Source organism: Mobula birostris, chromosome 6, assembly GCF_030028105.1.
Source record: "Mobula birostris isolate sMobBir1 chromosome 6, sMobBir1.hap1, whole genome shotgun sequence".
In the NCBI taxonomy this organism is placed as follows: Eukaryota; Metazoa; Chordata; class Chondrichthyes; order Myliobatiformes; family Myliobatidae; genus Mobula; species Mobula birostris.
The window spans coordinates 94,050,551-94,064,943 of record NC_092375.1 but is presented as its reverse complement, the minus strand read 5'-3'; the positions used below and the strand labels follow the sequence as shown (position 1 = coordinate 94,064,943).

The 14,393-nt window shown below is 38.8% G+C and overlaps 1 protein-coding gene across 1 annotated transcript in view; it reads right to left on the bottom strand.

Annotated features, from left to right (window-relative positions):
• LOC140198706 (coagulation factor IX-like) overlaps positions 1-12,982 on the bottom strand; it is a 152,667-nt gene extending 139,685 nt beyond the window's left edge. Inside the window, exon 1 of the mRNA XM_072259724.1 lies at positions 12,890-12,982. Coding sequence (XP_072115825.1) covers positions 12,890-12,982 — 93 coding nt within the window. The remainder of the gene's footprint in view (positions 1-12,889) is intronic.
• Positions 12,983-14,393: the final 1,411 nt, after the last annotated feature.

Genomic DNA, 14,393 nt, shown 5'->3' with positions numbered 1-14,393 from the left:
GAATGCCATACTAGATCTAGTACTAGGTAATGAACCGGGTCAGATCACAGATCTCTCAGTGGGTGATCATCTGGGGGACAGTGACCACCGCTCTCTGGCCTTTAGCATCATCATGGAAAAGGATAGAATCAGAGAGGACAGGAAAATTTTTGAATGGGGAAGGGCAAATTATGAGGCTATAAGGCTAGAACTTGCAGGTGTGAATTGGTATGATGTTTTTGCAGGGAAATGTATTATGGACATGTGGTCGATGTTTAGAGATCTCTTGCAGGACGTTAGGGATAAATTTGTCCCGGTGAGGAAGATAAAGAATGGTGTGGTGAAGGAACCATGGGTGACAAGTGAGGTGGAAAATCTAGTCAGGTGGAAGAAGGCAGCATACATGAGGTTTAGGAAGCAAGGATCAGATGGGTCTATTGAGGAATACACCCTATCCTCGTTATACGTGAGGGATACGTTCCTCGAAGTTGACGCATAATGTGAAATTGCATAATGTGAATAATTATTTAAAATAGGGATGCGTTCCAGAGGGCTTCCTAAATATGTTTTATCTGTAACTTACTCACATTTGTATACCAATACGATACAAAAGCAAAACTACAACATTTGTATTATATTTAATCAATTGAAGGTAGTATTCAATGCAATAAATCATAGAAAGTTAACATCCTTTGGTGTACAGTACTCACCAACAGTGACAGGTGTCTTCGCTCTGGGAGATGAGTGGTTGCTGTGGTGTCGGGCAGCTTTACATGGATAAGGTGGATGGTTGTGGTCGGCAGGATCATATCAAGCACGGCAAGGGGTGAAGGAGGACTCACAGAACTCTTAGAACTGCCGGCAGCAGAAAGATTACAGCGATTTGTGTAAAGTGCTGAGGGTTGTTTGCTTAGCAGCATTTTGTTTCCCAGCATAAATTTGCTTGTAGGGAAGAAGGGTTGATGGCAGTGAACGACAGAAATGCTGACTCCGTTCTAAGCTTGGGTCCACATCTATCACCATTTGTGTTCCGACTTCCACCATTCCCTCACCGTTGGCAAAGTCCCGGGATTTTCAAAATCGTCTGTTGCTTGCAGTATCTGAGAGGTAGTTCGCCGTAAAAAAAATAAGTACGCCTTGAATGTGGATCACACCAGTCGAGTGGTTGAATCAGCGATGTTGTGTTAGGCAGCGGGGAGCACACTGTTATGTTAGGATGAATGCTGTCCAAATGTTTAGGATGGGCTGGCACATGGTCAAGCATCAAAAGAACTTTAAAAGCAAGATTCTGTTCCCGGCAGTAGATGCCGAGCTGTTTATAATTTCCAACTTTTTTTTCAAGTGTTAAAGTGGTTCTCTGCCGCTCGGCTGATGGCCCAAGACATGACATCGGACGCTTAGGAGGCATAATTAAATATTTCAAACACAAAATCACTGCACCGTAGGTAAAACCAACAGAAGTTTAAGATCACGCATCTACACCTTGCCAAAACCAATACGAGAGTGGTGGGAGAGAGATTGTGAAGCGCACACACCTGACTTGCATTGGCGGGAAGGCGGTGCTTCTCGTCCCAACGATGAGACCGTGAGGTCTGCTCACGTGACTTGTATTGGCGGGAAAGCGGCGCTTCTCGTCCCAACGGTGAGACGGTGAGGTGTGCACACCTGACTTGTATTAGCGGGAAAGCGGCACTTCTCATCCTAACGGTGAGACCGTGAAGCACGCGCATGTGACTTGTATTGGCGAGAAGGCAGTGCTCCTCGCATAACTGTGAATTTTGGACGCATATAACGAGACGTTGGTAGGAATAGGTTCTTCGCATAACAGTGAATCCGTATTGTCTGAAGACGCATATAATGAAAATAGTGTGTAGAGGGAAGCAAGAAAGGAGCTTAAGAAGGGGCTGAGAAGAGCAAGAAGGGAGCATGAGAAGGCCTTGGCGAGTAGGGTATAGGAAAACCTCAAGGCATTCTTCGATTATGTGAAGAACAAAAGGATGACAGGAGTGAAGATAGGACCGATTAGAGATAAAGGTGGGAAGATGTGCCTGGAGGCTGTGGAAGTGAGCGAGGTCCTCGATGAATACTTCTCTTTTGTATACCTTCCTATCTAATTTTTTTTGTATTTTTATTTCCTTGTTTAGAAAATTAAGGATTTAATATTAGTAAATTTTCTTTGAGTTAATACTTTCTAAGTTAATATGTTTTGAACTTTCATATTTCTTTCTGATACTTTTATACTATAATTTTTTATGAGGTATTTTTTAATATGTTTAATTTTGCTCTGTTTTTTCTGCTGTGTCTTGTTGGAATGTAGTTTTGCCTTGAAATTTTTTTTTTGGAGCTCAGCCAGTAGATTGTTTTGGGAGGGATGGTAGATTGAGCTGTCGACTGATCGATTTTCTCTCTTTGGACGGGGGGTGGGGGTGGCTTTCATTTCTTCTATCAGCTGTTTGGTTCTCTTAGCTTCATTTGTTGCTTGGTTACTTTTTATTAAAGCTCATTGTTTGGATTTAATATCTATTCCAGCAGTTTTTATTCAAACATCTCCTTTAAACGTCATATTTAAAATGGACTATATTTTTAAATTACTTACTTTTAATGTGAAAGGATTAAACCATTTTGTGAAACATAATAAGATATTTAATTAGATTAAGAAATTGAATGTCTCAATTATTTTTTTTACAAGAAACATGTTCGTAAATGTGATCATTTATATCTTTTCAGCCGTTGGAAAGATTTGTCTTTCCATTCGTCCTTTCAGGCTAAGGCAAGAGGAGTTTCGATTCTTAAGCACAATTCCGTTTCTTTTGTTCAACATAATGCAGTATCTGATACCAATGGGCGTTTTGTTATAGTCTCAGGAAAAATAGATAATAAATTAATAGTTTTTGTTAACTTGTATCCCCCGAATATAGATGAGCCAGGCTTTTTTCAACTTTTTTTTTCGCTTTTACCAGATTTAAGTTTACATTCTTTGGTTTTAGGAAGAGACTTCAACTGTTGTTTAGATCCTGTTTTAGATCGTTCATCTTCTAAATGATTGACATGTAGTAGATCTGCTTCCTTTATCCAATCTTTTCTAATGAAATGTGATATTGATGATGTTTGGCACTTTTTGTATCCAACAGATAGAGAGTACTCATTTTTTTCTCACGTTCATCATATGTATTCCAGGATTGATTTTTTTTTTTGTTGATAACCAATTGATTCCATTAGTTCGATCCTGTGAAAATAAAGAAATTGCTGTTTCAGATTATGCTCCTGTGTTCTTATCTTTAAATCTTCCAGGTGTCTCTTGAATAAACAGATTCTGGCATTTTTATCCAACTCTATTATCTGATAAGGATTTTTTAAAAATTTTGGAGAGACAAATTACTCTTTTTTTGAAGAGAATACATGAGAAGAGACTTCTAGTCTTATTTTATGGGATGCTTTTAAGGCTTATATTAGAGGACAATTATTTCTTTTACCGCAAGTGTTAAGAAAAAAGCTAATAAGAGGAGAATTGCATTAGCTGATCAGTTGAAACAATTAGACCAAAAATAAGCTCTGGTTCCAGATCCTGCTTGATATAAAAATGTGTTGAAATTAAAATGAAATACGATCTGCTTTTAACTTATCCTATTGAAACTCAACAAGATAAAAGTCAGTTTTATGACTATGGAGATAAAACAGGTAAACTATTGGCTAACCAATTAAAATATCTGTCAATTCTTCTACAATCCACCCGCATCAGGGGCTATAACCTACCAGCTAATAAGTATTGCGATGGAGCTGGATCATCTGGGAGAAACCGAGAACTCCACCAGGCAGAACCCAGGATCAGGATCAAACTCAAACCCATTGTGGTGTTTATGTCAATAGACAGCTGGGTGCCTTGGGTAATGGCAGGTAGTGGTTGTGGTGGATTTGATGAATGGGTTCAGTCCTTCAGTGTTCCTAAGCGTGAATGATATATTCAAGGACTAATAAGCTGTGGTCAGCATGATTTTCTCAAGGGAAAATCTTACCTGTCAGATCTGTTAGAATTCTTTGAAGAAGTAACAAACAGGATAGATAAAGGAGAATCAGTTATGTTGTGTATTTGGATTGTCAGAAGGCATTTGACAAAGTGCCAAACTTGAGGCTGCTTAACAAGCTATGAGCCCGTGACATTACAAGAAAGATTCTAGTATGGATAAAGCAGTGGCTGATTGGCAGGAAGCAAAGAGAGGGAATAAAAGGAGCCTTTTCTGACTATCTGCCAGTGATTAGTGGGGTCTGTGTTGGGACCGATCCTTTTTATGTTATATGTCAATGATTTGGATGATGGAATTGGTGGCTTTGTTTGCAGACAATATGAAGATGGGTGGAGGGGCAGGTAGTTCTGAGGAAATGAAGAGGAAGTAGAGAGGCTACAGAAGGACTTAGCAACTTAGGAGAATGGACAAAGAAAAGGCACTGTCACAAACTGTATGGTCATGCACTTTGGTAGTAGAAATGGAAGGGTTTCTAAATGGAGAGAAAATACAGAAATCTGAGACACAAAGGGACTTGGGAGTCCTTGTGCAGGATTTTCTGAAGGTTAATTAGTAGGTTGGGTCTGTGGTGAGGAAGGCAAATGCAATGTTAACATTCATTTCAAAAGGACTAGAATATAAAAGCAACGAAGTGATGTTGATACTTTATAAAGTACTGGTGAGGCCTCAAATGGAGTATTGTAAGCAGGTTTATCTTAGAAAGAATGTGCTGAAACTGGAGAGTGTTCAAAGGCACCTGACGAAAATGATTCCAGGACTGAATGTCTTGTTATATGAAGAGCGTCTGAATACTCTGGGCCTGTATTCACTAGAATTCAGAAGAATGAGGGATGACCTCATTGAAACCTACCGAATGGTGAAAGGCCTTGATTGACTGGATATGGAGAGGATGTTCCCTGTGGTGGAAGAGTTTAGAACAGAGGTCACAGCCTCAGAATAGAGCAGCATCCTTTTAGAATGGAGATGAGGAGGAATTTCTTTAGCCAAAAGGTGGTGAATCTGTGGAACTCTTCGTCGAAAGCACCTGTAGAGGCCAATTCCTTTATGTATATTTTTGTCAGATTCTTGATTGGACAGGGTGAAGGCAGGAGATTGGGGCTGAGCAAAAAATTGGATCAGCCATGATGAAATGATAGAGCAGACTCAATAGGCCAAATGGCCTCCTATATCTTATGGTTTAAAATAATTAGACCGAGGAAGAGAAGATTGTAATGGTGATGGAAGTGGACACCAGTAAGATGTTGATGAGTAGGTTGCTCTCCCAACACACAGAGGACACATTGCAAGCCCTAGGAATACACTTGCATCTGTACTATCAGAAAGTTTCAACAGTGACGAGTCCTGCAACCGTAAATGGGGACCAGAGGAAGTGGTTGTAAATATATGATCAGGTTAGGACCGGCAAACAGAAGCAAATTCTGGTACTTCCAGATGGTGTCCAGGTTGCAAATGAGGGAATTCAGGCGACTGGTTGATTCACTGGACAACCAGGCAACCTGATCGATTTCCTTTCCCTTTTCAATATTTTTATTGATTTCTTACAGAAAAGAATACAGAATACAGTAAGATGTATAATACATATTGATTACAGTATATTGGAATCACAGATATAGTTTCATAACCCCATATCTGTATACATTAAATTTAAACATAATATTGAAAAGTATATACTTTTGTTATACAAAAAAAATCTAAATCCACTACCAGTAAAAAACAGCTGTTTAAAAAAAAGAAAAGGAAATAATCCTTATCATATCATAAAACATACTGTTAGCCAACATCTGCGCTTAATAGCAAATCAAAGATTTTGAAAATAATTCGAAGAAGGTCCCCAGAATGTTAAAAAATCTTGTCTAGGTTCAGAAATTGAACATAAAATCTTCTCTAAATTTAAGCATGACATAACATCATGTAACCAATGAGTATGAGTAGGCAGAGTGGCATCCTTCCACTTCAGCAACAATGCCCTCCTGCTATAAGAAACATAAAGGCCAAATATGCAAATCATGTGACTCCAAAATAATATCATTTCCTCCAACAATACCAAATAAGGAAGTCAAAGGATTAGGTTTAAAATTTACTTTAAAAAGCACCGAAAAAGTTTGGAACACTTCCTTCCAATATTTTTCAAGAATCAGAGAAGTCCAAAACATATGAACTAGTGAAGCTTCTCCATTGTTACATCTATCACAATAAGGAGATATATCCGAATAAAAACGAGAGAGCTTATCTTTAGTCATGTGGGCCCTATGAACCACTTTAATTTGTAGAAGGGAATGACAGGCACATAGCGATGAGGTATTAACCAATTTAAAAATTTCGTTCGAAATATCTGTAAATCTTGTTCCTGGAGATTTTTAATTTTGTCTAAAGGAGTATTTCTCATTCCCAACAACATACCATAAATATTAGATATAGATCCATTATGAAAAGGGTTTCAAATGAAAAATTGTATCAAGTAAATTCTCATCTGAACTTTTAGGAAATGTATGTACCTGAGAATGCAAAAAGTCTCTTATTTGTAAATACCGAAAGAAGTGGGTTTTGGGTAGGCTATACTTTGCTGACAATTGTTCAAATGAAGAGAAATTATCTCCAACAAACAAATCCTGATATCCAATTTAATACCCAATCTATTCCACTCTAAAAACTACATCAGTCATAGAAGGTTTAAAAAAAAGTTAGAAAGAATGGGATTTGAAAGTGAAAAACTCAATAAACCAAAATGTTTTCTAAATTGTACCCAAATCCTCAAGGAGTGTTTAACTACAAAATTATCAGTTAAATTACTTAAAGATAAAGGAATTGAGGATCTGAGAAGAGAAATGATAGAAAATTTATTAACAGAATTAGCTTCTAAAGAAACCAAGACCGGACAGTCCTCTCGATTAATATAATATAACCAAAACGTAAGATTCCGTGTATTGACTGCCCAGTAATAAAACCTAAAATTAGGTAAAGCTAAACCTCCATTCATTTTAGCTTTTTGAAGGTGAACTTTATTTAATTGAGAAATTTTATTTTTCCATATATACAAAGATATAATAGAATCCAGAGAATCAAGAAAGGATTTAGGAATTAAAACAGGTACGGCCTGAAATAAACATAAAAAATTAGGCAAAATATTCATTTTAATAGAATTAATTCGGCCAATCAACGATAAAGAGCGGGGTGACCAATTTGATAGTGCCTTCTTAACATAATTCAGAAGTGTAAAAAAATTTTCTTTAAAAAGGAATTTATAATGCCTAATAATTGTTAGCCCAAATAAGTAAATTGATTTCTTACAATTTTAAAAGGAAGGTTAGTGTTAACTAATACCAAATAATTCAAAGGAAAAAGTTCACTCTTATGAAAGTTAAGCTTATATTCTGAAAATTGACTAAAGCAGGAAAGTAAAGAAAGTGCGGAAGGTAAAGAAGACTCCACATTAGAAATGTAGAGCAAAAGGTCATCAACATAAAGCAACACTTTGTGAGTAATCCCCTCCTTAAAATACCAGTGATATCATTAGATTCCCGGAAAGCAATAGCTAAAAGTTCTAAGACCAAATCAAAAAGCAAAGGACTCAAAGGACAACCTTGTCTGGTTCCACATTGAAGTTCAAATGGTTTAGAATTCTGAGAGTTAGTAAGAACCTGAGTGGAGGGAGACAGATAAAGTAATTTAATCCATTGAGTAAAATTGGGCCCAAAGTTAAGTTTTTCTAAAGTTTTAAATAAATAATTCCATTCAACCTGATCAAAGGCTTTCTCAGCATCTAAGGATATCACACATTCTGATATCTCTTTAGAAGGAGAATAAATAATGTTCAATAAATGACAAATATTAAAGTGGAAGTATCGACTTTTGATAAATCCAGTCTGATCATCAGAAATAATAGATGGCAAAATATTTTCAATCCTACAAGCCAAAAGTTCAGATAAAATTATAGTATCAACATTAAGTAAGGAAATTGGTCTATAAGAAGAACATTCAGTTGGATCCTTATTCTTTTTAAGGATAAGCGAAATGGAGGCTTCATAGAAAGATTGTAGCAACCTACCTAATTTAAAAGAGTGCAAAAGGACTGAGTATAAGTGAGGTATAAGCAAAGAGGGAAAAGCCTTATAAAACTCTCCAGCAAATCCATCAGGACCCAGAGTCTTCCCCAAGTACAAAGAGTAAACAATCTTCGCAATTTCCTCATAAGAAATGGGTTGATCCAGCAATTTTTGATTATTATCATAAAATGTAGGAATGTTTAATCTAAAAAATATTCATTACAGTATTATCTTTAGGAGGATTATAATTATAAAGTTTACAATAGAATTCACTAAAAGTATCATTTATTTCTGGATGATCAGATGTTTTATCACCATTAGCTTTACAAATTTCTTTAATCTGTCATTTAAAGTACAGCCTTTGCTCGAATGAACGCTGACCTCAGAGCCATTAAACCCAAGTCAGAGATGACAAGGCAACTCAGCCTTTTGATACTAATTTTCCTGACCCAGTCTACATTTGCATAGCAAAGGACCCCACAGGCTCTCTGGTCATAAAGATCAAGATTGACCTTTTAGCTCCTCTCTTGCTGTCCAATTCAAGATATCACCAGAAAGTGGTGACTTTTTATGTGCAGCTCTGAAGGGAATCATCAAATATTCCAATTTAGGACTAGTAGAGCTGAAATCCAGCACTGCCTTGGGTACTTCAGTAAGCAACATTGTTTTAAGACATTTAAAAAAATCTATCAATCCTCAAAATTGTCGGAGTCTGGACTACAGACTCGAGTCGTAAGTGCAGTTACCCTTTAAGAAAAAGGAAATAAGGAAAGTGTGTTGGAGAGCAAGTAAGATTGAAATGCACAGTCCTTAGACCATCACTCCCTACTATTCTGCTGGTGAATGTACAGGCTCTGGAAAATACAACTGAAGACCTCAGAGCAATATTGCAGTACCAGCGTGTGATCAGGGACGGCTGTGTACGTTGCTTCGTGGAAACATGGCTCATAATCACCATTTAGGATGCAGCACTGCAGCCCAAGGACTGCAAGGACAGGACAGTGGAGTCTTTTAAAGGTAGAGGAGAAGAAATGTGTTTCATGATAAACTCACTGTGGTGCACTGATGTGGCAGTTCTGTCTCAGTCCTGCTCACCCGACTTATTTAGCAGTCACATGTCATCCATTTATCTGCTGGGAGAGTTTTCTGCCATAATGCTGGTGGCTGTGTATATTCCACTCCTGGCCAATATCAGGTAGGCACTGAAGGAGCTGAGCATAATGATCAGCAGCTATGAAACTGTGTACCCTAGTGCCTACGTTACCATTACAGGGGATTTCAACCAGGCCAGTCTCTGATCAACTACCACCAACATATCACCTCCAGAACTAGAGGAGACAACACACTAGAACACTGTTACACCATCATCAAGAACACATACTCTGCCATCCTACTTCAACGTTTCAGAACGTCCGATCACCTGGGTGTACTTTTACATCTGGCAGAGACTGAGAACTACAGCACCAATGATGAGGACCACAAAATTATGGTCATGGGTGGCAGAGGAACACTACAGAACTACTTTGAATTGATGGACTGGACAATAATCAGTGACTCATCTTCAAATCTGAATGAATATGCTATTGTGTCACTGACTTCATCAAGATCTGTGTGGATGAGTGTGTGCACTACCTTCAAGAATATACCGGACATACTGAAACCAAAAGCCAAGGATGCACCTGGAGATTCATAGTCTCCTGAGGGCTAGATCTGTGGCATTCAAGACTGGTGATGCAGAACTACACAAGAAGTCCAGGTGCAATTATGAAAGGCTACTTTAAGTGCAATAAAAAACAATTCTGGTTGGATTTAGAAATGGAATTGGATGCACAGCAGCTCTGACAGGGTTTGAGGGCCATTACTTCCCTCAGTACGAAGCCTAACATCATGAATGACTGTGCTGCTTCACTCCCAGATGAGCTCAGTGCTTTTTGTGCATAAACACAAGAAAATCTGCAGATGCTGGAAATCCAAAGCAACACACACAAAATGCTGGGGGAACTCTGCAAGTCAGGCAGCATCTGTGGAAATGAATGGATAATCAATGTTTCAGCCGAAACCCTTCTTCAGGACGTGCACGCTTTGAAAGGGAGAATAAAACTACAGCTGTGCAAATCCCTGCAGCATCTGGTTACCCTGTGATGTCTGTCTCAGAAGCCTTATAAGAGGGAGAACCCTTACAAGACATCACATTCCACTGGTGTACTTGGTAAGGCTCTGAAAACCTGCGCCAACAAACTGGTGGGAGTGTTCAGGGACATCTTCAATCTCTCACTGCTGCAGTGAGAGGTTCCCAGCTGCTTCAGAAGCATGTCAATCATACCATTGCCAAGAAGAGTTGCGTGAGCGGTCTCAACAACTGTCTCCCAACAGCACTCATATACACTGTGATGAAGTACTTTGAGAGGTTGGTCATGGCCAGTACTAATTCCTGCCTAAGCAAGGGCCTGGACCCACTGCAATTTGCCACAAAAGGTAAAAGTGGATGCAATCACAATGGCTCTCCTCTCAGCCCTAGAGCAGCTGGACAGTAGCAATAGCTACATCAGGCTTCTGTTTATTGATTACAGCTCAACATACAACACCATCCTACCTTCAGTGCTAATCAACAAGCTCCAAAACATGGGCCTCTGTACCTCCCTCTGCAACTGCATCCTTGACTTTCTGATTGGGAGACCACAGTCAGTGCAAATCGGAAATAACATTGCCTCCTTGCTAACAATCGACACAAGCGCACCTGAAGAATGTGTGCTTAACCCTCTGTCCTCTCTCTGCACTATGACTGTGTGGTTAGGCACAGCTTAAATGTCATCTCTTAATTTGCCAATGACACAATTATTGGCAGAACTTCAGATGGTGATGAGAAGGCATATAGGAGTGAGTTGGATCTGCTGGTTGAGTGGTCTTGCAATAACAATGCACTCAAATTGATTATGGACTTCAGGGAGGGGAAGTCAAGGGGACACAGACCAGTCCTCATCAACGGATCAGCAGTGGATGGGGTGACCAGTTTCAAGTTCTCAGTGTCGACATCTCTGAAGTTCTATCCTGGGCCCAACGTGTCAATACAATGACTAAGAAGGCATGACAGCAGCAGGTAGTAAGAGTGGGCGCCCTTACCTCTCCCCTCTGATTCTCAACATAGGAACCCCCCAGGCCTGTGTCCTAAGCCCTTGCTTTCACTCTCTGTATACCTTTGACTGTGTCACCACTCACAGCTCCAATCTGCTAATTAAATTTGCAGATGATACTACATTGATTGGCCTCATCTCAAATAATAACAAGGCAGCCTGCAGAGAAGAAGTCATCATCCTGACACAGTAACAACCTCTCTCTTCATGTTGCAAAAACAAAGGAGCTGGTTGTGGGTTACAGGAGGAATGGAGATGGGCTAACCCCTATTGACATCAGTGGATCTGGGGTTGAGAGGGTGAACAGTTTTAAGTTCCTCAGTATATACATCACCAAGGACCTCACTTGGTCTGTACATACTGACTGTGTGCTGAAAAAGCACAACAGCGTCTCTTTCACCTCACATGTTTGAAGAAGTTCAGCATGAGTCCCCAGATCCTAAGGACTTCCTACAGGGGCACAATTGAGAGCATCCTGACTGGCTGTATCACAGCCTGGTATGGGAATTGTACTTCCCTCAATCGCAGGACTCTGCAGAGAGTGGTGCGGACAGCCCAGCGCATCTGTGGATGTGAACTCCCCACTATTCAGGACATTTACAGTGACAGGTGCGTAAAAAGGGTCCAAAGGATCACTGGGGACCCGAGTCACCCTAACCACAAACTGTTCCAGCTACTCCCATCTGGGAAATGGTACTGTAGCATTAAAGTCAGGACCAACAGGCTCCGGGTCAGCTTCTTCCACCAGGCCATCAGACTGATTAATTCACGCTAATACAATTGTATTTCTAAGCCACATTGACTGTTCTGTTGTATATCTTACAGTTAAAGTTAAAAAGTTAAAGTTTGTCCCGAGCCTTGTGGCCCATCAGGCTGGTGCTTATGCCAGTTTCTGTGGCGTGAAGCAACTGAGAGTATGAGACTCCACCCCACCTCACCCTTGGATAGGATGCCAGTCTATCGCGAGGTTGACCCCCAGTATTTGCTGGTGCCCATTTTCAGCTGGGTGGACTGGAGCAGTGTGTGGTTAAGTGCCTTGCTCAAAGACACAACACGCTGCCTTGGCTGAGACTCGAACCCACGACCTTCAGATCGTGAGCCCAACGCACTAACCACTTGGCCACGCGCCGCACTTATCTTACTGTACATGCTATTTATTACAAATTACTATAAATTGCACATCGTGAGAGCCCTGTTGGCAGCTGATGGAGTAACATCGTTTTAGATTGCTCCTATCCTGTTTACTTTATTGTCTTCTACCAGTTGCTTTTTGAAACCTTATTATATTACCTTAATACTGCTCTACTATGGCTGGGAAGAAAACAAAAGCTTCTACAAAAGAAAGGGAAACGGAAGATGAATCCCCAATCACTTTGGATTCAATCAGTGACTTCCTGAAACAGCAAAAATCAGAATTTTCTGAGGAGTTTCAGCGACTTAATTGCAAATTGGATACAATCCAACAAACTGTAACTGAGTTTGAGAACCGAATTCAGGAAAATACTGCAAAGTTGTTGACACTTGAAGAGGATGTTGAAGATACAATTAAACTCTGCAAAGAGTTATCTTTATCCAATGAAAAATTGATGAAAAGAATTATCAATCTAGAAAATAGAAACAGAAGAAATAATATGTGAATTCTGGGTCTTGAAGAATCAATTGAAGGCATTAACCCTATGAAGTTCTTTGCAAACTTTCTGAAGCAGCTACTCACTGTTTTATTCACTTCTGAGCCTAAGCTTGATGGAGCATATCGCTCACCAACTTCGAAGCCATTGTCGTCGGCAGCAAGACCTAGGTCGGTCATTCTAAGTTTTCAAGAATTTCATATTAAGGACCTTTTAATTCGCCATACCAGATGACAAGGAATGACTGATTTCCATGGTTACCAGGTCAGTTTTGTGGAGGTCTATTCGCCCGAAGTTATGGCTGATCGTATGAAATATAAAGAAGTTATGTCAGAACTTTACAATAAAGGATTTAAACCATCTCTTTGTTTTCCCACCCGTCGTTCTGAAGAATGGATTGCAAAAAAGAATAAAGTCGGTTGAAGACGCAAGAATTTCTGAAGGCTGAAGTTCAAAACTGTTTTATTTCTTATTTGATCAATTTTTTCTTCTGTTAATATGAATCTGAAATAAGGTTTCAATAAGCTTACGTTTTGGTTGTCCATATATTGTTTTTTGTTATATATTTTTTTCAATCTTTTTATTAAATTTCAGATTAATATACATAACAATGCTAATTATACAAAGAGATCTGTGTAACATTGATAATGGTTAACATATACAAACATAATTGCCCTAAAATATATAATTCAAGCCTCCCAATCTCTGAGTAATTGAACATGAGAAAAGAATTTTATAAAGAACCCCCTAAACTGAAAAAAACAAAACAAAAAACTGGCATGTCCTATTCCTTTGGATAGGAACATTATTTGTCATTAACTCCGCTCCTCCATAGATAAACAAAACATTATTTTACAAAAGGGTTCTGAAAGAGACAACTTACATCATATGAAAATGTTGAATAAGTGGTCTCCAGGTTTCTTCAAATTTAACAGAAGAATCAACCATACCACACCTAATTTTTTCCAGGTTTAAACATAATATAGTTTGAGAAAACCATTGAAAAGCAGTAGGAGGATCAGAATCTTTCCATTTAAGTAAGATGGATCTTTTATCTATTAGTGCAACAAATGCAATCAAACGGCAAGCTGAAACGGATAAATGACCAACATCTGTCACTGGTAATCCAAAAATTGTAGTAATAAGGTGAGGTTTTAAATTAATACGCAAAACTGTTGAAATAATATCAAAAATATCTTTCCAATATTTATCTAAAAGAGGGCAAGACCAAAACATATGTGTCAGAGAGGCCACCGCAGAGTTACATCTGTCACACACAGGATTTATATGTCGGTAAAAACGAGCTAATTTATCCTTAGACATATGAGCCCTGTGGACTATTTTAAATTGTATCAGTGTATGTCTAGCACACATCAAGGAAGTATTAACTAGTTGAAGAATTTTCTCCCATTTCTCTATAGGTAAAGATACCTGAAGTTCTCTTTCCCATTCATTTTTTATTTTATCAGATGTACCTAGATGTATTTTTGTAATTAAATCATACAAAACTGCTATTAAGCGCTTCTGATAGGGATTTAAACCTAACATCTTTTCTGTAATATTAGTTGGATGAAATATTGGAAAATTAGG